The sequence below is a fragment of the Rhineura floridana genome, chromosome 17 (assembly GCF_030035675.1).
Source record: "Rhineura floridana isolate rRhiFlo1 chromosome 17, rRhiFlo1.hap2, whole genome shotgun sequence".
NCBI lineage: Eukaryota > Metazoa > Chordata > Lepidosauria > Squamata > Rhineuridae > Rhineura > Rhineura floridana.
Genome location: NC_084496.1, coordinates 14,253,697 through 14,279,916, shown reverse-complemented (window position 1 = coordinate 14,279,916; position 26,220 = coordinate 14,253,697). Strand labels below are relative to the sequence as shown.

At 45.4% G+C, this 26,220-nt stretch overlaps 2 protein-coding genes across 2 annotated transcripts; one reads left to right on the top strand and one right to left on the bottom strand.

Annotated features, from left to right (window-relative positions):
• Window positions 1–83: 83 nt before the first annotated feature.
• THUMPD1 (THUMP domain containing 1) lies at window positions 84–8,722 on the top strand. Its single transcript, XM_061599935.1, has 4 exons — window positions 84–565; window positions 2,886–3,066; window positions 3,493–3,741; window positions 5,761–8,722. Exons 1-4 carry the CDS (start codon window positions 338–340, stop codon window positions 6,063–6,065), a joined length of 963 nt encoding a protein of 320 aa, XP_061455919.1. The 5' UTR covers window positions 84–337; the 3' UTR covers window positions 6,066–8,722.
• A 646-nt stretch (window positions 8,723–9,368) lies between these two features.
• Window positions 9,369–25,963, bottom strand: LOC133371639 (acyl-coenzyme A synthetase ACSM4, mitochondrial-like). Its single transcript, XM_061599206.1, has 13 exons — window positions 25,763–25,963; window positions 24,916–25,126; window positions 23,876–24,083; window positions 22,316–22,459; window positions 21,897–22,053; window positions 18,869–18,948; window positions 17,385–17,508; window positions 14,057–14,137; window positions 13,798–13,899; window positions 12,506–12,633; window positions 11,596–11,695; window positions 10,864–10,983; window positions 9,369–10,067 (listed from the first exon to the last, which is right to left on the bottom strand). Exons 1-13 carry the CDS (start codon window positions 25,961–25,963, stop codon window positions 9,981–9,983), a joined length of 1,743 nt encoding a protein of 580 aa, XP_061455190.1. The 3' UTR covers window positions 9,369–9,980.
• Between the last annotated feature and the right edge of the window lie 257 nt (window positions 25,964–26,220).

Genomic DNA, 26,220 nt, shown 5'->3' with positions numbered 1-26,220 from the left:
CTGGGGCAGATGGGAGTTATAGTTCATCATCTGGAGGGCCACAGGTTCCCCACTCCTGTTTCGCGGTTTATCATACGTGTGTGTGTGTGTGTGTGTGTGTGTGTATACAGAGAAAGAGAGAGAGAGAGAGATGTACTATATTTCCTATCTCTATAGTTTTCTTTCCTATCTCTATGGTGCTTTTCCCCCCTCCCAGGCGCGTCCCGATGACGCCATCAAGAGGGCGCCGGCAAGCGTCGTGGTGGGGAGTAGCTTTTGACTCTTCCCGCGCTGAGTCCTTTCCTAACGGCCGTGCCGGTCTTCCTCCGCCAATCGGTCTCGTTCGCTCCGTCTCCTGATGGCCGCCGTGGAGACGCCGACCCCGGCGGGCCCTGCCTCCCGCAAACGGCGGCCCAAAGCGCAGTACATGCAGGCGGCCAAGCGGGCTCGGCCGGGCGGATCGCGGCAGCTGGAGCCTGGCATGTGCGGCATACTCATCACCTGCAACATGAACGAGCGCAAGTGCGTGGCCGAAGCCTACAGCCTGCTGGGCGAATATGGCGAGCAGCTGTACGGGCCTGAGCAGGTACACAGGAAGCTGCCTTACACTGGGCGAGGCCAGTTGGTCCAACTAGCTCAGTGTTGTCTACACTGACAGGCAGCGGCTCATCAGGGTTTCTGGCAGGGAGTCTCTAAGTGCCCTATCTGGAGACGCCAGGGATTGAACCTGGGACCTGCTGCATGCAAGGCAGATGCTCAGCCACTGAGCTATGGCCCAGCAGCAATTTCCCAAATTATTTTCAAGAGCAGCCTTGTGAAGATGTTGCAGTGATTGATCTTAGGGGTTGCCAAGGGCTGGTTAACAGTGGCACTGTCCCTGTCCTCCAGACAAGCCTTGCAAAAGCACTCCTCGCCACGACCAGGTGTGAGAAACCTTTGGTCCTTCAGGTCATCCCTGGCCATCAGCAATGCTTGCTGGAGCTGATGAGAGTTGCTGTTAAGCAACATCTGGAGGGCCAACGGTCAGCACCTAGACTACACTGACTGGCACCCACTCTCAGGCAGGGAGCCTCTCTCAGACCTACATGGAGATGCCAGGGACTGAACCTGGGACCTTCTGCATGCAAGGTAGATGATTTACCACTGAGTTACGACCTTTCCCCACTGGGCAAATGGAAGGAAAAGGGCAGCCCCCATGAAGGAGACATGATTTCATTGGTCTTCAGCTGGTGGGTTGGGACCCACTACTGCAAGTGTGGGGGATCCTTTAGCCTTCTAGATGTTGCTGAATGATGACACCTATCATTCCTGGCCATTGACCATGCTTGCAGCTGATGGGAGCTGTAGTTCAGCCACCTCTGCACTACTTGGTTGCAGCCTAATCCAAGGTGGGTTGCAACAGCAGTATTGCCACCGTACAAATACATGGTAAACAATTATGAAGGGGGTTACCAAATGCATGTTTAGTCTAAATGTTCCAGATCTGAAAAGGTTGAAGGCTACATACCATACATTTATAGAGTGGCCGTTAAGTCGGCCAGATAGGCGACTCACAGATAAAATTTTAGTATTATTATTATTATTATTGTTGTTGTTGTTGTTGTTGTTGTTGTTGTTGTTGTTAGGTCCAAACCCAACACGCAAGTCGCCCTGTCAACCCCAACTCGCTTATTACACCTGGGAAGAGTGCGGAGTTGAGTGCAAATGAACCCACTATCAGAGATCAAGTAACATGAGACAAAAACCTTTGCAAAGGGGACCCAATACTTACAAGCCGAAGCAGGCCAGCATGGGAACCTCGTTTATTGGTGTTTAAGGGTTTATATAGGCTTACCCCGAGGTTTACAATATCGGGTTCACGTCATAAAATACAAAAGAAGCAGTTGCTAACTGTCATAGCTTTGGGGCATATGTAAGGAGGTAAAGGGGTACAGGGGGAAGGACAAAGTGGAAACATCGAGACTATCTCTTAGACTCTATGTCTGCATATTTCGCATGTCCTTGAGATAAGCACTATGCAGGAGCAGACAAAGGCAACTATTGAGGGGAGGCCCAGCTGCAACCGGGCGCCCCCTAAACTGGAGACAGACATGATATTACTTTGCTTACATATCAAAGGAGTATTACAAGTCAAGGTTTGTGGGACGTTGGAACAGCGTTTGACATTCCTATGCAAGGCACATTAGTAACAATAAGCAAGGCCATAAGCATAAATGTGATACAGAAATGCATAGTAGGGAAGTTTCCAGCTTAAACCGGCTTTTATTATGCGAGCCATTGGAATGTAGGTAAGGGTCAGGTCACCAGGAAATAAACCGACATTTTATATCAAAAGTCAAATAAAGGCCACTTTGGTTCTATTTCCCGTGAAGCCCAAGCTGGTTTAGGTAGGACAAGTGAATTATAGTTTTACAAGCACTGGGGGTTTCAATTTATCCCTAACATTATCATCATCATCATCATCATCTCCCCCAAAAGAATCCTGGGAACTGTAGTTTATCCCTCACAGGTATAATTCCTAGCATCCTTAATAAACTATAGTTCCCAGGATTCTTTGTGGGAAATAATGTGCTTTAAATGTAAATGTAGTATGCAGCCTACATTTCCTCTCAGCAAACCCCCGTGTTCAGTGTGTCTTACTCCTGGGTAAGTTGTGCATAGGACTCACTGAATAGGCTTGCCATCTGCTCCTTAACAAGTAGTGTTCGACGATCTTTTGTTAATGTATTATCTTGAAGGTTTGTACCTTTCCTCCAGTGGGGTTTAGATGGCTGTGTGGTACCCTAAATTAAAACATGAGACATCCACTAAACCTGTGAAGGAATTTCAACTTGCACCAGCTATAAATAAGTCTTTCGCATTGAGTTGACTTGCCTAATACGTTGCATGCACATGCCGTTGTAAAGTTTGCAGATCAAGATGAGGGCAGACTGTCAGGAAATGAGGAGGAGGAGGATGACGATGTTGAAGCTGCTTTGAAAAAAGAAGTGGATCAGATTCGCACTTCCACGGAGCAGAAGCTGCGACGGTTCCAGTCGGTGGAGAGTGGTGCCAACAATGTGGTTTTCATTAGGACCCTGGGTGTAGGTAAGCATGCATGGAATGGCAAGAGGCAGCATAATGATTAAGAGCATGAGCTATGAGCCATGAACGCAGTGGGTGTCCACAGGGAAGTCTTGATCTCTTGGGTTCAGCCGTATCACACTGGGAAGGGTGGGAACACTGGGAATATCACAAAGGGGAAGACAGAAAGGGAGGTGGCGGTAAAAGAGAGAGAAGAGCATTTGACTTTGGCTCTGCCCACTGCCAGCATTACACCTGAGGGAACGGGGCCCTCATCAGGAAAAAGGGTTCCCCTTCTCCTGCTATGTTGTCCTACTCTGAAGGCACGTGAACAAATCCCTGTGTGTGCCTAGAACTTCATGCCATCCTTTAGAGATGCCATTTCTTCACCCAGCGTTAAAGCCTCCTGAATGAATGGAAAACATCTCACTCGCTGCCTTCCCCTCACAGAGCCTGAGAAGCTGGTGCATCACATCTTGAGGGACATGCATGCCACCAAAAAGAAGAAGACCCGGGTCATCCTGCGCATGTTGCCTGTTTCGGGCACCTGCAAAGCTTTCCTTGAGGACATGAAACAATATTCAGAGACCTTCTTTGAGCCTTGGTTTAAAAGTCCCCAGAAGGGCACATTTCAGATTGTTTACAAGGCTCGAAATAACAGCCACCTGAGCCGGGAAGAAGTCATCAAAGAACTGGCAGGTCAGTGATTTGCTTCTTAATAGCAGGGATGGGCAAAACGTGAATTAGGACCTAGTGTGGGTCTCTGGATGATTCTGATTCCCGGTTGTGTAATAATAGTAATAACAAAGTTGTTTGTTTGTTTTAAGGTGCTGAAACAAAGCATGCTTTGGGCAGGGGGAGCTAGGAATGTTTATGAGTGAAAAGAACTGGGAGCTCTATTCTGGGAATAAAAACAGTCTCCAGGCTGAACTTATATTCGGAGGCACCCTGGGTTTAGCCAGTGCTAGTCTTACCCAGAGTAGATCCATGGAAAATAATGGATGTGGCTTACTTAGATCCCTTAATCTCAATGGGTCTTCTGTAAGTAGAGGGTAGTTGGATACAAAACTCTGGTTCCTTGATTCTGTCATGTCTCTTCTCACCTCACCCCCAGCCACTATTTTTCACATGACTTCAGTTGGCAGACCTTTTAGAGGAGGGATGGGAACCTGTGGCCCTCCAGATGTTGCTGAACTACAACTCCCATCATCCCTGATCATTGGCCATGCTGGCTGCTGGGAGATGGATTCCAGCAGCATCTGGAGAGCTGCAGGTTCCCCCTCCCTGTTTTAGATGTTTGGTTTTGGGGGTGGGTGGAGGATCTGACTATTGCTGTTTCTTTACTATTATGATTGCTTTTCATTATTATTTATTTTTTGTTGGAAGCCAGATCCCATGACAATGGGTTGGATCCAGTGCAGCCCTTTAACATGTCTACTCAAAAGTTAGTTCCATTGTGTTCAGTTGGCATATTCTCTGGGAAATGGGTGGTATCCAGTGCTAGTCCTACTCAGAGTAGATTCATTGAAATGAATGAACCCAAATTAGTCAGGTTCATTCATTTCAGTGGGTCTACTCTGAGTAGAACTTAGTTGAATACCACCCAGTGGGTACTAGTTGCAGCCTAAGCTAATTGCACTGAGTTTTTATTGGGATCCCATTACGTTCAGTGAGACTTGTGAGCAACCAACTTAGAGCAGTCCTGTATATGGGTGGTATTCAATTCAGAGTAGACTCATTGGTCTGCTCCGAGTGGGACTTAGTTGAATACAACCCCTCATCTTCTCAGAAAAAAAGCCCCATTAAATGTAATGAACCTACTCCTAGTCTTGTCCCTTTGTATGGAAGAGAGAGGTCTTAAATAATACTTAATAAAATAAAATAACATGCATCCATCTCATTGTGTCTAGTTTGGCCCTGATAAATGGCTGAAGAAGAGATGGTGGTGGCTTGCTTACAGGCCACCTCATGAGTTCAAGACTGAGCTGATGTTTGAACTAGAAACTTGCTTGTTCACAGTTTTTCTCGCCCTCTCATAAAACTAGAACTTGGGGACATTCCATGAAGCTGAAAGTTGGAAGATTTGGGACAGACAAGAGAAAGTACTTGCACAACACATAGTTAAACTATGGCATTCACTTCCACAAGAGGTAGTGATGGTCACCGACTTGGATTACATCCATACATTTTAAACACATGGCTTCTCCCACAGAATCCCTGGGACTGTAGTTTATTGAAGGTGATGGGAATTGTAGCACCATGAGGGGTAAACTACGTTTTCCAGGAACCTTTGGGAAAAGCCATGTGCTTTGTATGGTGTTGATGTGACCTTGGATGGCTTTAAAAGAGGATTAGACAAATTTGTGGAGGATCAGGCCTATCAGTGGCTACTAGCCATGATGTCTGTGTTCTGTCTTCACTGTCCGAGGCAAAATGTCTCTGAATACCAGTTGCTCGGAATCACAAGGGAGGAGAGCAATATTGTGCTTAGGTCCTGCTTATGGGCTTTTTACGGGCATCAGGTTGCCCACTGTGAGACCAGGATGCTGGACTGGACAGTCCTTTGACCTGATCCAGCAACCAGGCTCTTCTGTATGGTCTTAGTCTCTGTGCCACTATGGTACTCCAGTTCTTTGTTTTCAGCTGATCAAAAGTGTTACCCTCCAGGCTTACCAGATAGTTTCCTCCCTCCCCACCCCTCCTGTGTTGCCTCGACAGGAGTAGTTGGCCATCTCAATCCAGAAAACAAAGTTGATCTGAGCAACCCCGAGTTCACCATTGTGGTGGAGATCATAAAGAACATCTGCTGCTTGAGCGTGGTGAAGGACTACATTCTGTTCCGGAAGTACAACCTCCAGGAGGTGGTGAAGAGCAAGGAAGGGGAAGGGCAGCAGGAGGCTTCAAAAGCATCACAAGATGGTGGCCTGGATGGAGCAAAACCACCCGAGGAGAAGACGGAAAACAAAAATGAGTGTGAAGAGGAGACTGAGGCAGCAAAGCCCAGCGACAATCATAAGGACTAGAATCATTAATGAAACCTGCTAGGGGAAGAGACCATGGAGGAAGGCTGATTGTTATGTCAATGGATTGGGGTGTGTGCGTGCGTGTATTTTAATTGCCTTTTATAACTCTATGGCCCAGTTTAGGCATCTTGGCCAAACCGCAGTTTCAGGGCTGCGGCTTCTAATAAGATAGCTCCCTTCTTCTCCTGGTATGCTCCAGTTTATTCCCTTGGTTCCTAGGCTCCCGTAACAGTACCTTGGTGTCCTTTCTCAGTGTGTGCAAACTGGTGGCTACAGCAAACCGTAGTTTGCCCCCAAATCTGAATTTGAAACCATGGTTTGAAATGGGCTTCCAGTTCCGGAGAGGGAGTTGGAGCTGACGGGAGGAGCTGAGAGCTGGTGATCTTAAGGCCAAACCCTGACAGCCAAAGCTTGCTTTGGCCATGACATCTGAACCAAACCTCTACTCCCAGTACAAATTAAGTGAGTCACAAAGTTCCAGTGAGATCAGTGGGTGGTATTCAGTGCTAGTCCTACTCAGAGTAGACCCATTGAAATTAATAGGCATGACTAATTTAGGTTCATTAATTTCAGTGGGTCTACTGTGACCAGGACTTAGATAAACACAACTCAGTGAAATTGAAAACACACCAAGACTCGTGCGCCTTTTGCTTTTGATAGGATTTTGGCCTAAACATCTCTGGATCACAGAGTCTCTGTTAACCGTGACACTTAAAACAACCTGTTTCTCATTTGCTATTGGAGTTGGTGTTAAACTCCAGCCACATGCAACATGTATAGTTCTTCTCAGCCAAATAACATTTTATCTCTGCTGGTTTTGCACATGGGCTGATCCATGCTTCAGATTTCTGAATGATGATGAGCCCAGAGTTCATTCAAAACCAGGAGCTGGAACAAATGCTTTCTAAAATCATACCCGTGTGTAGTTTGCAGAGGAGTAGCTTTTTTAATGATTTCATTTTTACAAGATTACATGCAAGTTTTGTGCTATAAACTTGTCAGAATACTGTCTGTGTATTGGCATGGATTTATCAGCAACTAGATGAAGGATGGGGACCCTCTGGCCCTTCAGCGACTGCTGAACTACAAACTCCCATCATCCCTGACTGTTGGCATCCTGCCCGGGGCTGATAGAAGCTGGAGGGCCATAGGTTCCTCATCCCTAAAATGGCTTTGCAGAGCCCATTCTTCTAATATTGCAGGGCAGCTTGTATTGCCTTCCCGTACCGCACACTGCAGTATTTTCGGAATACATTTCCCCCTCAAACTATGTTCTGAAATGCATTGCAGAGATTGGGAGGAATCCTTTGGGAATTGTTTCCACAGGCCATGTGGGCAAAGTTTGGCCTGCTGGGCTGTATTGGCCAGTAGCTTCCTTGGTACCAGACCAACACAGTTCTCAAAAGCTCTGCCAGCTGGTGCATCGGGCCCTTCTGCCAGGCCTGGATGGTTCAAGCATCCTTGTGAATGGGCCCACTTTCAGGGTCAGCTAAGGTGAGCTTTTTCCAGGAGGATGTTGCCCCACTCTGGCTTAACTGGGTACGACCGCATTTCCTGAACCAAACGCTTTTGCGGAGGTATATGAAAAAAAGAAGAGGATAGGCGGGCAGCTCCCTCAAAAACAGCACCCCACCACTCTGGATTTTAATGAGTGAAGGTCATGTCTATGAAAAGCTCTTCTGTTCAACTGTAGGCCTGGGTTTCAGGACACTGCCTCCTAACAACCCCAGCCAGCATGGCTTATGATCGGGGTTGATGGAAGTTGTAGTCAGACAGCATCTGGAAGGGCACAGGCCGCTCCCCGGCTAAAGAATACAGGCTACTCCCAAATTACTCCTTTTTAGTTCCCCAAGTGGTGTGGAAAGCTGTAGCCATTGCCCGCTCTTTAACTCTTGCCAGGCAAGACAGCCAACCAGGGGTAGTGTGGGGGAAAGAGCCACGTAAACGTTCTGTGTTCATGAGCCAAGAGCTACTCCACGGTGCTCTGAGTGGTTTCTGTGTTTGCTTACTATTACAAGTAGAGATGGGAGGTTTAAGGGGAAACCCTGCATGCCTCCCGTCCCCCATTTAGACAGCTCTGACCCAGAATTCTAGCCCATCAGGGGAAGGAGAACCTCTGCATTCCTTTCCTGGGCCAGGAAGTTTGTCAACCATTTCCTCGCTACTGTTCTGACCCCATAAAAATGGGAAGAGGCAGCTCTCTGATGCTTGTATTCCAGACAGGAAGCAGTTTCGGGATGCTTGTTCCCTGTGCAACAAAAGCTTTATGGGAGCAATTGAGCGTGAGGAACTAGGAAATTGCATCAGTTTTGCTCAGTTGGGGAGGCAATTATTGGTTGCCCAGGGAAATGACTAAATCATCCTTGAGTGAGACAGTAGTGCATTAGCAAGGCCTACTAAGCAGCTGCAAATATTTTTTTTTCATGTTGTATGGGTTTGGGAGGAGATCTTTTAAAATTTGGCGTCACAGTCTCAGATTTTAAATTTTGTTTTAAACAAGCTGCCTGCATGAGTTTGGCTTTAGTTTTGCTTTGGAGCTTTTGGGGAAAAAATCCTTGTGGGAAAACGTCTTAAGATAGGGTAAAAAATAATTCTGTTTTGTATGTAGTCTTGTTTTTGTACATTTTTTATTAAACTGATTTTGTTTCAGTTTGAAACTGTTCAATTAATTTGTCTAGACTCTAGAGTTTGATATACTTTGTAAAATCCTGAGTTAAAAAAAACAATTTTGTGTAGCTTTGCTGACTAATACGAAGCGAGCAGATGAAGCTATTGCAAGCAGGTCAGTGGTCCATCGCTTGACTGGCAGCAGTTTTTCAAGGAGGGGTCATAGCTCAGTGGTAGAGCACATATGTGCCTTGCATGCAAAAGGTCCAAGTTTAATTCCTACCATTAGGTAGGGCTGGGAAAGATTTGTCTGATATCCTGAACTACCTCTGCTCATTGTCAATAATTCTGAGTGAGTTGGTCTTATTGTGTATAAGGCAGCTTTCTATTTTTTATAAGTTCTAAGCAGGGATGGGGAACTTGTTCCCACCAGATGTTGCTGAACTACAACTCCCATCATCCTTGACCATGCTGGGGCTGATGTGAGTTGTAGTCCAGCAACAGATGGAGGGCCAAAGGTTCCCTGCTCCTGATCTAGAGGGCCACAGGCACGCTCTCTCTGCTGCAAGGCATCTTTTAGATCAGTGTTGTTCAATTTTGGGTCCCCAGATGTTGGACTACAACTCCCATGATCCCTTGACCAGTGGCTAAACTGGCTGGAGATGATGGGAATTGTAATCCAAGAACATCTGGGGATCCAAGGTTGAAGCACAGTGTTTTAGATGACAGGCTCAGTGACAGGTCCATTCACCAGCTTGCACCCATATTCTCTCTCTTGAGAGCCAATAGGAAAGGAGCCACCATGGGGCCACTTGGAAACAAAGGGGAGGTTATTGGCAAGCCCAGGGGAGCTTCAAGTTTCGCAGAAGTACAAAAACAAATCTGTTTTTAAAAACACTTAAAGGGACAAAACTGTCATAACACTGCTCGATGAGGACTCAGCATGCTTTGTAAGCAAAGAAATATTGAATGTCAGTTGGGGGTAAGATGTAAAATAGGGTGGCGGGGAGAGTGAAATGCCCGAACAGGAGCACTTTTGCTAAAAGGCAAGGATCCACTTTAACATCTTGTTGCAGCACCCACTTGTTTTTTTAATTTGAACCCCATCAAGAGCTCAGATGTTAGTTGCAATTAACTAGTTTGGAATCAGGTTGTCACTTTTAACGTTGACCCTCCCCTCCTATGCAACGCTACCTAAATAGTCTTAAAACAAACACAGTTTAGTACCTGCTTGGTGTCTACACACTGAAGTTCCTACCTAATTCTGATCGTGTTGGTGGAAAACCCTTGGATAACCTCAGCACAGAATTAAAGGGGCCCCCATTCCTTCTTCCGCAATTCGACTCTTCGGATTTTGCCAGTGATGGTTTTTGGCAGCTGCTGGACAAACTCCATCTGATAGAAGGACAAAAACAAAACAGGCAAGTAAGCACCAGAATTAAACAAATGTCTCAAAAGTGTTGTAGAAAAATAAATAACAGATGCCCATAAATTTTAAGGTTGGGCAGATCAAAGTATGTTTCACAACACAGAAGGGGCGACACTGAAATGAAAACATGAGTCCGGCTAGATCAAAGGTTCCATTTAGTCTAGCTCACCTGCTCACCATGATGGCCAATCAGATGCCTTTTGGAAACCCGGGGCAGGAACACACAATAGCCCCCTTCCTACCACAACTAGTATTCAAAGATAGACTGCTTATGGCAGTGATTGTCAAATGATGCGCCGCAGCACACTGGTGTGCCGCAAGAGGTGGCTAGGTGTGCCATGAATATTATGAAAGTATATTTTAAAAATGAGAAGAAATCCATTTGTATCGAGATTTATTACATCCATGATCAATTAATAGGCTAGGCCCCTAGGGTAACAGTTATTATTGTACACAGCTAGCAAGCAAAAATATCAAGCTCATGTCTCACATGACCATGCTTAATTTATTAAAATAAGGTAATAGTTTTCTATAGTTTAAGTTATTTTTATTCATAGTTTAAAATATATTAATATATTTTTAATTTTGTACATGAAGTGCGCCAGAATTTTTTTATACGTTTTACAGTGCGCCATGAACCAAAAAAGTTGGAGAACCACTGGCTTATGGACATGGACATGCACTGTCATTGCTATTGATAAGCCTGACCACCCTAACTAAAAGAGTCAATATTATTTGGGATCAAACAGTAACTGAACTTGCCTTTCTAGGATATTTGTACGGAGCAGTCACTTTTTTGACATGTTCTTGCAGCTCAAGGGTTAACTTCTCAGGATTATGTGATGTGAAGGAAGGAGATAAGACTACGAAAGCTTTCACCACCTAGGGAGGTAAATATATATATTTGCAACACTGAAGATAAATACCAGAGAAGGATCAGTGAACTTAAAGAACACCTTCTTCGAAGATGATATTCTCCACATATGAATTGCAACATCCACCAAGCCTCCATTCTGTCCAGAGAAAACCTCCTCCATCATACTGAGGTGTCAAAGAGCAGTGAGCAACAGATTCCATTATATATATATATATATATATATATAAATTAATAGATGTTGCAACATTTAGTTAATCAAATACAAAAAAGCATGAAAGGGGAAGAAAGCTCTTTAACATCAGGAGGAATTTTGTTCACGTGGAGAGTAATTTAATTAAGGGCCAAATGGTTTTTTGCTATGCCAGCTTCCAGCCTATACCAAGCTCAAAACATGGCATTTGCCAGCGCATGCTAAAAATGGGAACCGAGGCATGGTAATGGCTGCATGTGCATAGGTAGCTCAACTGGCTGGGAGTCTCTGGATTTGAGGGGGACCTGTGAGCTTTCCTTTGGTGGCCTCCTCTATCACTCCACCTTAGACAACGTTAATTATTCCTGGCCATGCACTTAAATAAGGAAAAGGATTGAGGTTCTTTTTTAATGTTGAGTTTCATTACCTCCCCTCTGATGGGATCTGGACTGCTCACCACAGCTGATTCAGCCACAGCAGGGTGCTCAATCAGTGCGCTTTCTACCTCAAAAGGCCCAATACGATACCTGGAAGCAAAAAAACCCTGAGTTAATTTCAGAAAGACAAACGTATTGCTTCATTACTGGTCACTGACTTTAAATTCCTATATGGTTTTGGCCCAGGTGCCTTAAAGATAGCCCTTCCGCCATACAAACCTGCCTCCTTAGGAACAGAGGAAGCTGTCTTAGACTGGATCAGACCCACTGGTCTATCTAGCTCAGTACTGTCTACACTGACTGGCAGCTGCTCTCCAGGGTTTCAGGCAGGAGTCTCTCCCAGCCCTACCTGGAGATGCTGGGGATTGAACCTGGGGCCTTCTGCATGTAAGGCAGATGCTCTTCCCACTGAGCTACTGTCCCTCTGCAATCCTTCTCCTTGTTTAGATCTTCAGCAGTCTTGTTTCATAATGCCAGAGACCTGTCATCAGATAGGGAGGCCTGCATTTGGCCCTTGGGCCTGAGGTCTCCCCAAACCCTACAGGTTCATGTACTCCCCTCCTCACTTTCCAGTGTACTGGTAAAACTTATTTCACCAGGCCTTAGGCCTGGACAGATTTATCTGGTTCCTGGTTCTTGTTCTGTTTGTGTTTCTGAAGAACAATTAGTTGTTTTTCACTATACTGTGCTTGCTCATTTCCTCATTTTCGTGCATTTGTATCTACCGTCATTGGTTTTTTTTTTAAAAAAAATTGCTAGCCCTTTTGATGGCCGACATGTGGAAAAGTGGCCTCAAAAAAAACAATAAAACATTATTTTCCTTTATACTGTGGCTTTTCCCCACCCTATCCTCTCTATAAACATAAATAAACAAATAAATAAATTCTGCAAAATACAAACCCAGAGGAGATTATGACATCATCAGATCTTCCAACAAACCACAAATATCCATCTTCATCCATTCGCCCTCTGTCTCCAGTGGCATAGAAATCCCCACGAAAGGCTGTAGCTGTTTTCTCTGGATTATCCTTACCATAAACACAACAATATGTCCATTTAAATTTGGAGTCTCTGGCTGCTATACACTCTTGCCTGAACTCCACTGGGAATGATTTCTGAATCAATAACATTAGAATTAGGCAGGTACACAAATTACTGAAGTGGAAGAAGGGGTGTCCCCTTTATGATGGCCCCCTTAAGCTGCAATCTTAGGCAGTCATTCTTGGGAGTACGATATCTGTTGTGTGCTCTATCCATTGGTGGCTGGTGCCTGTTAGGACTGGAGGGGTGGAAGCCAAGGAGGCCAATGGTAAGTGGAGCCAGAGCCAATGACAGGCAGAGCCAACTAATTCTAGGTTTGTTTCCATCCTCCTCCATGCTGAGTTCTACAAGGGGTAACACTGAGATTAAGGAAGAGGAGGCTGATAGGCAATACCACCCCCCCCGGACTAGATATAGTAAGAAGGCAGGAAGATGGGGGCTGGCTGAAGGAACCCTGCAGTTGGTGGGGTGATGCCCCAGTTGCCCTAATGGACCAGCCTCTACTGGCTCTACCAGTGTGCTTCATTTATGCTTAACACTGGGAAGATTTATGCCAGGCATGGGTGAGATAAGGATCCAGCACAGGGGTCAAGTTGGCCGCTCACCTGTCAATCACGAGAACGTCTGTGCTCCATGCACTGTGCTACTCGTCTTGACAATCAGCTGATTGTCAAGACTTGCATAGTGCTGCACGAGTCCTACAAAAGTGCAAGGCAGGGGACTGTGGCTTAGCCAAAATGGCCTGGCAGGCCAAATGGGGAGGCCTGTTGGGCTTATTCAGGTCCATGGGCCAGAGGCTCCTCACCCATGATTTATGTGGTAAAAAAATGTTGCCATCACATTGCCTTACTTTGGCATATAGACAGGGGACTATCTTGTCATACACTTTTTACCATATAACGAGAGAGAGAACGAAATGGCCGCTTGACATACAGAAGTAATAGAGAGGTGGCAGTCTGGTATATACATTATTTGTTGTGAAGAAAATATGAGATGGTTGCTTAGATTTGGCACATTGAAAGTATAGGTGGGGAGGAGATTGTTATATGTAAAGTGTTTACTACATAACAAGAGAAACAAAATGGCCAGTTGGGTTTGATATTCAGTAATTATAGAGAGAGAACTGTCTTGTATATAAATGAATTGCTTACCACATAGCGGGAGAAGAAACAAAATGGGCGCTTGGGTTTTATTCTAATGGCAATGTCTCCTTCTTCCCCACGAGGCAAAATGTTGTAATTTTCGTCTATAATCTAGAAAAAAGTGGCAAATACAGTTATGATTTGGAAAGGAAACACACACCTCTAAACACCTCTGAATTCACAGATGTTCTTACTATTTCCTTGAAGCTTGTTTTCCATATCTTATTTCCGCTAGCCCCACATAATGATGAGCCAGCTGTCCTCTTACCTGAACATCATAAGGTGGAGCTGGCTTGCCCATGGATCCAGGTTTAATTTTCTTCCCTTTCTCATTCTGAGATATCACACCCTGCAGCAAAAAAAAAGTTTTCAATCCGCTGATCGTCTTCATGAATTGCACTTTTAGGCTACTTTAAAAAGTTGAGCAGATGGCTCAGCGCTGATCTGTGACAGGGCCCTGTCTGTAGAATGCCCTCATTGGCGAGGTGTGTCTGTCTACCTTCATTATTAACACTCTTGTTCACCAAGGAATTTGATGGCTGAAAGATACTGTCCCCAGCAACATTGAAGTAACTAGCAGTGATGGTTTTTAATTCCCCCTTCTCAGTTGGTTGTACCTGGCTGCGTATTAACTAATGGGCCAAGTTCAAGGTTCCGATTTGGGTGTATAAAGCCCTATACAGTTTGGGACCAGGATATCTGAAAGATCGTCTTACTCCTTATTTACCCAGTTGATCACTGGTTGAGGGCCTCCTGCAGATACCCTCTGGTCAGGAGGTCCATTCTGCACAACATAGGAAGTGGACCTTTAGTGTAGTGGTGCCGCTGCTGGAATTCCCTCCCCTTAAATATTAGGCAGGCACCATCTCTTTTCGGCGCCTGCTGAAATCTTTGCTCTTTCAACAAGCCTCTTAAGTAGAGACCTTATCCCAGTCTGTGTCTGTTTTGGAACTGCTTTTAAAGATTTTTTTAAAGATTTTTTTTTTTTTTAAAAAAGATCTTTGTTTTAATATGTTTTAAAATATGTTTTGTTTTAATATATTTTAAAGTCTGTTTTTAAGATGTTTTAGAGTGTTTTTAGTGTTTTGTTTGTCACCCTGAGATCCTTCTGGGAGGAAAAAAAAAGTAAAAGTTGATTCCGACTTATGGAGACCCTATGAATAGGGTTTTCATGAGGCTGAGAGGCAGTGACTGGCCCAAAGTCACCCAGTGAGCTTCATGGCTATGCGGGGATTCGAACCCTGGTGTCCCAGATCGTAGTCCAACACCTTAACCACTACACCACTCTTGCTTTCTCTGGGAGGAAGGGTAGGATATAAATTTAATAAATAAATAAAGGACATGGCTATTTCAAGTCCGGTACAGTAGGGCCCCGGTTATATGGCGGGTTAGGGACCAGGCCCCCGCCGTAAAGTGGAAATCGCCGTAAAGCGGAACCCCATTGATTATAATGGGGCGCATTGCACAAAAATGATGCAAAAATGCCGCAAAGTGCCACAAAATCACAAAAACGGCTTTAAAATGCGGAATTTCCCGCCTCCGCATTAGCGGAAAGCCGGAATGCGAAGCGCTGGTAAGCGGGGCCCTACTGTAGTTTCAATGGGCCTGCTCTAAGAAACAACCCATTGGAATTAATGGACATGACTAATTTAGAGCCATTCGTTTCTGTGTGTCTACTCTGAGTAGAACATTGAAGACAAGCCAATTTTTAAAATATGTTTTTATATTTTATCTTTATTGTTTTGCTACTCCATTGCTTGTTGCCTTGGGCTCCTTTGGGAGGAAGGGCGGGACAGACATTCAATAAACTAATAATTTTCATGGGAGAACTATGAACGTTGAATGCAGTTGTTTGTTAACAGACATCAGAAAACGATAACAATGTAGGTGGCAGGGGAGCTTCCTTTGTGGGGAGCATTCCACAGGAGGACCACTACTACTGAGAAGATCTGTCTGTAGTTGCTGCTTGCTAAACCTCAGCTGATGGGGAAACCTAGAAGAGTTGCTCCAGGGAATGACCTCAGTGACTGGATAAGATGCTGCTGGTGGGGAGATTATCTCCTGCACATTTGTTTTGGTATAAGGATGAATATTCAAGATTGACACTCCTCCTCCCGTGTGATATGGAGCGATACAATCCAGAAACAGATTTATAAACCTCATGCTAAATGTTGTCTGTGTTTACACCAGACATAAAAAGCACATCGTTTCCTCCCAATGTGAAGAATCCTGGGGATCATAGTTTACCCATCACAGAGCACAATCCCCAGCAACCTTAACAAACTGCCATTCCCAGGATGCTTTGAGGGATGTTATGTGCTTTAAATGTGCTTTGGTCACATCCATCCTGTACATTTAAAGCACAGGGCTCCCCAACAAAGAATCCTGGGAACTGTAGTTTGTTTAAGGGTGTCTGGAACTATAGTTTCCAGGAGTCTTTGGGCAAAGCCATGACTATGAAAGTGGTATAAAAGTGCTTTAATTGTATGGTGAGGATGAGACCTAAGCCAGTTTGCTGTTATGTGAAGAATAACGTATCCACTGTATAGCTGTTGTGGGGGAGTGCTGACAGGGGCTGCCACAATGAGCTCCTGCACTTCAAGACAAATGTCAGTTTGGAGATCCACAGGTCAGCACTAATTCCCTTCTCTTCCCCACAGCCATCTCTTTCCCACCCCTTTTGGCAAGGCACCTGCTAGGAGTGAGGCTAGGGGTGGGTGAATCTGTTAATTTTGGCTCCTTTCAGTTCCTCATTTTCACAGTCTTAAATTCATTTCTCCACATTTCCACATCAGTTTGTGCGTGTGTTTTAAAAAAGCTCCTCATGAAAATTCGCCATCATTGCTAATTTCTCGTAATAGACACATTGCTTTGCCAGAAATGTGCACATTAGGCAAAATTGCATGCAATTCCCCCTGGTATAATTATAGAAACACAGAATCGTAGAGTTGGAAGGGGCCTATATGCTTTTGTGTATGTTATTCTCACTCATATATTAATGCCTATGCAAAGTCTGCCCTAGCATATGCGCTTTGCTACACAGCACTTGGCTGGAGATGAGCATCGCAACATTTGGAGAAATGCACATTTTGGAGGATGGTTGCGTTTCAATCCTCATATTGTTGCAGAAAGTGCCAATTAGGGAAGTTTGCTTTTGAATGTGAACTGAATTTAGTTTTCCCTCATCTCTTGCTGGGGCAGAGCACTTTTCAAAATTTACCACTACACCGCTGGTCACTCCAGATGTGCAAAGAGATGTAGTGGCAGCTGTGGGCTCCATCTCAGTGGAATCTGCTCTGGGTTTTAGTCTGAATTTTCAAGGGGCTCAAGGATCATATGGAGACGGGGAGAACCACGTGGGCCACCTCGAGATCTCAGGAGAGAAGATGGGATATAAATAGAATAATTAACACTAAATAAATAATGAACTGAACACTTTTAAGAGGGGCAGTGGTTAAAGTTGCTTCAACTAAGCATACCCTTTCAGTTCGGTTGCACAACATTAAACATCTCTAGCTTTGCTCCAAGAGCAAAGGCCATTACATAGTTTTGTGCCCTGGTTTCTTTTTTCTGTTGATCGACTAAATGGCACCTACCACTTCAGTCTGTCCGTAGCCTTCGTAGATATCCAGCCCTGTCTGATTTTTCCACTGCACCATCACTTCCGGATTGAGCGCCTCCCCTCCTGTCAAACAGTGCCTGAGACTCTTGAACCTGTAGCTTAGCAGACACAACAGGAAGAGAACGGATGGCTTTCTAGCAGGACTGGAGAACCAGCCACCCACCAGGTCAACCAGGGTTGTCTCCATCCCCAAAAGAGACTTGAACCCAGGTTAGAATGGATTTTAAAAAAAATCAGGATGTGCCCAATAGGTAGAATGAGGTGGCCACCTCAGGTGGCTGATGTTGGACTTGGGGCACAGGCCCATGACACAAATGTGCACATGCCAGTTTGTTTGAGAAATTAAGATGGTGGGGAGTGGGGTGTCACCAGAGCTGTGCCCAGACACCCTATAAGCAACATAGCGGGTTTTCTAATGTTTCAAAAGGGGAGGGGAAGGGGCAAGAGATCTGCCACAAAAGACCAGGGGTTCGTGCCCCCTAGGTGACCTCCTAATAATGCTCCCGGAGCAGAAAAGAAGGATCTGTCAATTTTGGTTCTCTTAGATTCTCATTTTTCCAATCTTAAATTCAGTTCTCCACATTTCTGCAGGCATTTGCATGGTTTCATGCATTACTTGACTAGAAAACTGCACTGCAAAATTCAGAGAATATTGAAGTATGACTGTGTTTTAGTTCTGGTATTGTGTATTTGAAAAGTGAAAATTAGGTAGGTTTGCTTTCACTGACTCAACTCTCTCTGCCATCCCTACCTCAGCCAGCCCCCACTGGGTTGCCTTTTTTACTTGCACCTAGGAACAGAAGGATTTGCTAATTTTGTTCTCTCAGTTTTTCATTTTTCCTATTTTTCTAAATAACAAAATCCTTGTGAAAATTCTTAGTGTAAATTTCTCCTAGCAAATACATTGTTGCTCGCAGTTTTGACTCATGCGCACATTTTTGCAAGCAATTTATCACAATGCATTTTTTGAACATTATTTTCACTAATATATTAATTTTTATGCACACATTTATGTAATATGTGCATTCTGGTAAACATTATTTGGTTGGAGAACTGCATCACAACGTTCAGAGAAGATAATTTCGAAGGATGGCTATGCTTTGGGCTCTCACATTGTTTCGGAAAATGTGGATTTTATAGATGCAGCTTTAAATGCTGTCTGAATCACATTTCTCCCCCATCCCTATCCTGGAGAAGACAGCCCATGCTTGGGCCATCCCCGTATGTACCATTCTCCTTTCCTTCCAGTTTTTAGAGCTAGACAAAAAGCAGATGCCATAATGCCACCACCATGCGTTCCCAGCCAGCAGATTGCGTGCTGGATATTGTAATGTGGCATTATGATGCCCAGGGTGGTGGGGTGGGAGCAGCAATACGGATGCAGTGTTTCTCATTGCAAGGCTGAATGACAATAACAGCATTTCCACATTCCTCATGTGAAACAATAATGCAGGGTACCTGGTGAGATCATGTTGCACCAGCATGCGATAGACCGTTGGAGCACTGCACATTTTTGTTACTGGATATTGGGAGAGAGTCTGGAGAGAGAGGAGGGGAAGCATGAATTCATTCTGGAAAAAGATGCTTTGATTATTTTCCCCTAACTTCCCCTTCCTCCGAGGGACATTGTCTCACTCCCCCTCCTCCCTTGTTCCCATTTTATCCTTATAAGAACCCAGTGAGGTAGCTTTAGGGATAGATGTATCCGTCTGTTTCAGTTTCTCATCCCCCCCCACTCTTAAACTCATCCAGGGCAGAGGGGAGGGAAGGAGGAGGAGGAAGGAGGGGATTGGAATAGGATGAGGGAGGGGGAGGGAGGGGTGAAGGAAGGGGGAGGGAAGGGGCAGGAGGGAGGGGATAGGAAGGCAGGTTTGATCATTTGCATGCTTTTTGAGTTCAGTGGGATTTACTCCTGTGCAATCATGCTGAGGATAGGTGAAACTGACCTGGGGAAGGGACAGGAAGGGGGAGGGAGGGAGGAGAGGGGGAGGGGAGGATATTGGATGGGTGGGCACTGGGAAGAGGGGAAGCCCCTTTCATTTCTAAAATGAAAACATTGTAAACAGAATCATTCTTTTTCAGGGTTTCCCCCACCTTTTTATTCTACAGCAGGCACATGTAGCCTCCCACCCAAATTTAAACCAAAGCTGCCCCTGGCCACATCCACACCAGACCTTTCTTTCACTTTAGACAGTCATGACTTCTCTCAAAGAATCCTGGGAAGTGTAGTTAGTGAAGGGTGCTGAGAGTTGCTAGGAGATGTTCTGTTCCACTCACAGAGCTTCAGTCAGAGCGGCTGACTGTTAAACAATTCTGGCCACTGGAGCTCTGTCAGGGGAATAGGAGTCTCCTCTTAGCCCCCTTCACAAAATACACTTCCCAGGATTCTTTGGGGGAAGCCATGACTGTATAAACTGAAATAAAAGTCTGGTGTGGGTGTGGCCCCCTGATTAGCCAAGCTCAGCAGCTGTGAGTCTGGCTTTTAGAACACTGACAACTGGTTCTTACTGAGCGTGCCTGTCCTTATAATTAAGTTCAATGCTAAATTTCTTAAATTAATTAAAAATCAGCCAGGCATTTTTAAAACTTTTGAATTGCAGAAGATGACTGTCAGAGTATGGGGCAAGGTCAGTATTAGGATTACAGGTACTCTGTGAACATGGCTGATTTTTAATTAAGTTCAACAAATTATGAGAACTCTGAAAGAAAAAAATCCAAAAGGGGTCTGTTTTTCCCCTCTGACTCTTTTTACATTTTGCACTCTCACTTCTCCCCAACTGTTTTGTGTATCGCCATGAAAATTTAGAGGGTTGTTAAGCAAGTGTTTCTGAGTTCAGGACTATAAGTTTTGTAAGGTTTTGTTTTCAAATGATCTTATGGGAAGCATCAGAATGGCATGGGGGGTATTTTCAATTTAACATTGCAGAATGTGAAAAATCCGTGCTGACTCTTGTGGCTGTATAATATAGACATAGAGGGGAGAGGGGTAGAGAGGGGAGGGGTAAAATGGAATGTTAGGGAGTGAGTGTTTGGCGGGAATGTTTCTGATTAGGTGTTGGGTTTGTTTTTAAATATATTGGAGGTTTTGTCAGTTGACTTATTCAGCTGGTTTTATTCTGAGGTTTGGATAGTTAGATGAGGTATTGGGGTAGAGCAGCCTTTCCCAACCAGTGTGTAGAGTGTGGAGGCTGGTCTGAGGTGGATAGAGATTTAGTTAGATAGTGTAGTAGAATGATATATGCAGAGCTTTATACCATCTTTAATGCTTTAGGGTGCAATCCAACTCGCATTGACACCGGGCTGAAGCAAGTTGGATACAGCAGACCTCTGTCTGGGTCCTGGCTCAGCTGAGCTATGCCGGTATAAGTCCCTCATCCCTGTTCAGTCGCAGCTGAGCAGGGATCCGGCCAACTCAGCTGGAGATCCACCAAAGGAGCCCAGCCCATCCTAAGGGGAGCCGGTGGAAGACCTGCAAAAGGGGCATTCCAGGAGGGTGTCAGAGGAGGGGCTAAGGGGGAACTTACGCTGTATCCAGGTCCCGTTCAGCTCCCTCCAGCAGCCCTCTGGGAAATGGGGTGGCAGAAGGGAAATGGCTCCCTCCAGCAGCCCTCTGGGAAATGGGGTGTCCTCTCCTCCAAGAGGCCGCCAAGCGGCAGCTGGATGTGGTGGCTCCTTCTGCCAGCTCTACCACCACTGGCTTTACTCCCACCAGCCTCTGGCAAGTTGGATTGCTTTGCCCATATACTCAGATGTAAATAATAAAGTATTGTTTGGTTTTTCTTGTTCCATACCTAAGCTTGGTTACTGTCTATCACATAAACACCAGTTAATGAGGTGGCATAATAACAAATGGTACTAAATTTAACACACACAATCTGCAGAGTCGCTTGGCAAATACTTTAAAGGCGGTGCATTCAGAAACTGGTGGCTGCTGTATGCCATAAGAATAACCCTTGAAGGAAAGGTTTTCCTCACATACAACCTAGCAGTAAATATGACCACAGTGGGTTTAGGGTATCCAGGATCACCCAGAGATAAGGATGGGATACTGTGGAGTGCCCAGGCTGTGAGTGAAAAGACTGCACATAAAGGTTGGCTATTATATAGCATTGTATAGCCTCTGTACATGTGTTAAGGGTAGATTTTACAGTGTACAAAGGCAGAGATGCCCTCATCTGCTGCAGGAAGGCAGGGATAGGTGGCTGGGGATGTCACAGGCTCACTTTGAGATAGGGTTGCCAGGTTAGAAGTATCGCAAACCCTGAGATTTCAGGGGCGGGCCCTAATGATGTCACAGGGGCAGGTCATACTGATGTCACAGGGTGGGCTGCAGTGATATTATAAGGGAGGGCCCAAGTGATGTCAGAGAGAGGGGCCTGCTGAGAACATCTTGCCCATGGTGCCCCAAGAGCTGAGCTAGCATTGCCCAGCGGCAGAGAGCATGAAACACAAAATATATCCCCAAGGACAGGACTTGTATCCTTACATTTAGAATCTCTCTTGGGTCAAACTGGGGCATGCTATGTATGAAGACACTGGTGCCTCGAAGCCAGGGCCCAAAAACGCTCCCTATAGCTGCCTTCACCCAGCCTGTATCAGACATGTTCCACATGATGTCTGCAGGCTTGAAGTCCAGCCAGTACCTGTGAAACACAAAAGTTCAGTGATGGGAGTCTGGAATGATACAGGTCATATCCACACACCATGCATCTGAAGCACATTTCTTCCTCCAAAGAATCCTGGGGATTGTAGTATACCCCTCACAGAGCTACAATTCCCAGCACCTTTAATAAGCTACAGTTTCCAGGATTTTTTTTGGGGGGGGGAAGTCATGTGTGTTAAACATGCTTTTAATGTATGGTGTGGATGTGATCTTAGAAGCATAAGAGCATTAAAGAAAAATACCTTGCAGATAATGCAAATCCGAGAGTTAAGCTACTTTGAGAATGCTCTGCCATCTTTGGAGACCCAGTGGTTCCACTTGTGAAGTAGATACTCATTGGTTCATCGCTCTTGGTTTTAACACAGCTGTGATCAGATGGGGCCACTCTTAAAGAAAGGCAAGGAAGGGTGACAGATTAAAGAAGTGAATGCTGAAGTCTTTTATCCTTGAAAGTACAGCAAAGTGTGCAGACAGATGTAGCAGGGGCCAACCTCATAACTGCTGACTATGGGAGCCTATCAGTATGGCTGTGTGCTGGTCATGTACAGTAGGGCCCCACTCATATGGCAGGTTAGGTCTCAGACCCCCACTGGAAAGCAAAAACCACCAAAAAGCGGATCAGCTGTAGCGCGGGGGTCTGGAACCTTACCTGCTGATCGCACCAGAGAAGGAGAAGATCAGATCTTCCCCTCCTCGGGCGCGATCAGCTCGAGTGGGAGTCTGATCACCCCAGAAGAGGAGAAGATCGGCTGTAGCGAGCTACAGCCGATCTTCCCCTCCTCCGGTGCAATCAGCTGGAGTGCATGAGTCTGACCGGCCCCGAGGAGGAGGAGATCAGCTGTAGCATGCTATAGCTGATCTTCCCCTCCTCTGGCATGATCAGCTGGAGTGTGGGGAGCTCCAGCCTCCCCTCCAGCTGATCGCCCTGCTGGCGCCATATTAACGGAACGCTGAAAAGCGGGGTGCCGAGAGGCGGGGCCCTACTGTAATTGCCACATGAACGTCCTATGCCGAGGCTCATGTTCAGCCACTCACATGCAACCACTCCCGTGCCTCTGGGAATCACATCTGCTGGGACTCACAAGTGGGAAAAGTGCTGTTGCATTCATGTGCTGCTTGTGAGTTTTCCATAGGCATCTGGTTGGCTACAGTGAGAACAGGATGCTGGACTAGCTGGGCCTTTGGCCTGATCTAGCATTGTCACAGCTGGCTGCAGGTTTGAAGGCCCTCCTAGTCTTTAACTCTACCCCACCCCACCCATGAATTGCCCTGGCCACATCTGTGAAACTGCCATTTTAATTTCCTATGATGCTGCACAGTGGTGTTACATCAGGAACTCTGGGTACTGTGGGGAACTTAAACCACAAGATGCTTCCCAACACCAACTGTTGTCACCAGATAAAGATCACATATGATAGCAGTATCATACTGCTTTAAACAGTCATAATTCACCCAAAGAATCTGGGGAACTGTAGTGTTAAGGGTACTGAGAGTTGTCAGGAGACCCTCAGAAAGCTATAGTTCCCACAGTGGTTTAACAATCCATATCTCTTCCCTGGAAACTATGGGAATTGTAGCTCCATGAGGGGAATAGGGGGTCTCCTAACAGCTCCTAGCATCCTTAACACACTACAGTTCTCAAGATACTTTGGGAGAAGCCATGACTGTTTAAAGTGATATGACGCTGCTTTAAATGTATAGTGCAGATGGGGCCTCAGCCTGCAGCCAGGGGAGCAGGCATGTGGGACTGGGCCAAGACTGAGCATTTCCCATGCACTATAAGTAAAGCCATCGCCACTCACTCAAGTAGCTCCTTGAAGTTCAGCCAGCCGCCCCTTCTGCCTTCAGAGATAAGCAGCTTTGTTTGCAGAAAGGGACAGGAAGATGAAATGGAATCCACCACAGGGGCTAAGGTGTCATGGGTGACAATGCATTTGGCCTTAGATGCTTGGAGTCGATACAGGATGTCTTTGGCCGTCAGCTGGGGTGTCCCTGGCATAAAGACAATCCCTAGAGGGCCAACAAATTCATAACGGTTGCTAGACTTTAGTCATTCATTCACTCTCTTGCATTTATATTCCACCTTTCATCTGACATGGAACCCAGAGCAGTGCACGTGTGGTACCCAGGGAGTCCTATCCATCCAAACACTGATCAAAACTCAGTCCTGCTTAGCAGGGTGGGGAAATCTCTGCACGTAGGGGTCCACGTTGGCCCATGAGGGCATTTCCCACAAACTAGGTCCATTGTCCATTAGCTGACATCACTGGTGACAGCATCATGATATCAGATGATTGACAAGTGGGTGGCTCTGCCCACCTGTAAAGTTGGGCTGTGGGGCTATGGGGAGATAAAGATCTGGCCCACTGGACCAGAAAGGTTTTCCCAATCCTGGGCTTCTTTTCAGCAAGGCGGAGGCCTCATGTGAAGTCTCCCCACCCCACCACTACTATTTAAATATGAAAAACTGGACATATATTTCCTCAAAAATCTGCAATGCATGAGCCAAATTGTTTGTTGTCTCTTCCTGCTTGGTTCCTGTTTGCTCAGCCTCTTCTACATTGAACACATCTCTTTAAACATGCCCACATTCCACTGGATGCCTTACAGCAATGGCTGATGTAAGGGCCACCATCCTTGATGGGTGGCCATGCCCATGCCGTTTTGTGCCTCTGTCTCTTTTTTTCAGCGTGGCAGCCATTTTGTGTCATACCACACCCTTACAGCTGCTATTTTGTGACTGGTGTTCACAGCATTTTCGCAAATTTCCAGATGAGCCCACTGGCCCAGAAAGATTGGTAACCCCTATTATGTATATATTTATAACATTAGATGTGTTTACCTGACCGAATGCATGCCACATTCAGCAACCACCATTCTGGGACTCGCGGCAGAATGAGAATTGCTCGGTCTCCTCTTTGCAGACCACACGGACCCAAAAGTACATTGGCCACTTTCCGTGAGAGGACTCCCAGCTCTTCAAAGCTCCATCTCACTTCCTTCCCTTTACCATCTATCCACCAGAGGGCTGGATTAGATGGTCGGTTTCCATCCTGCAAACCAGCATCAGGGTCACTGTTTTCTCCAGCTTACAATGGAGACTTTATGGACAAGGTTATATCAAGCAAAACACAAGACAAGCCCCTGCCTCCAATTTTAAAAAATAAAATAAGTCTATAGCCCTTATGATTACAGAAGAGAGTATCTCAATGCAGACTGTGCAAACAAATAAGAATAAATGCTGGGCATAGTCTAACCTCCGCATAAGCAAATCAAAACAAATACTCCACAAAGATCATCTGGAGGAGTCCCTAGACTTCTCCATTCAAACAATATTCAAAATGATTTACAACTGCAATCTGATGCACACTTACTTGGGAGTCAGCTGCAGTGAACAGAGGGGGACTTACTTTTGAGTAAACACATAGGATTATTCTGTACTGCCCTTGAAATATGGGAGTGGGCAAAGGGCTCCCAGTCTCTTTATCTTTTGAGATGATCCCCTAAGTTATTCTGCTTTGAAGGTTACAAGGGGCAGAATTTGGTTCAAAATTGGAGCCCTGCAGGGATGAAGCTTCTCCGTTTTATGGGACGACTCCCATACCTTTTCCTCCCAAATTCAAGTACTGTCTCTGCATATCATTCCAGTAAAGTAGGACATTGCTACCCAAAATGGAAAGAAATGTTACCTTTTCCACTTTGGACCATGTATCCAGCACGTCACTTGCAAAATTAAAGTACTCTGGGACCTCCTTTTCACCCCGGTTAATAGCTTCATAGTCTGAAAGATTGAGTGAAGCAAACCTCCTATTGTCCTTCTGCAACAACCTGCAGAGTGATTTGGAGCTCCAGACAAGCCGTAGCATATTGAGTTTGAGTAAGATTTTCATGCTGCAACGCAGCTGGGCCTGCAATCATGGATGTTGTGGTCCTTCAGGAAAAGAAATGATTAGAAACTGCATCATTATGGAATCATGAGACTGTAGACTCAGAAGTCATCTAGTCCAACCCCTGCAGCCACTTCTTGTACTTTCCAGAAACAACTGAGGACATTTGTGTGTTCCAACAAGCATTTCTAGTGAATGAAAAACATTATTTTTTAGGTCTCCACCTTGGATGCTTGTTTGTATTGGGTTTTATCTAACTA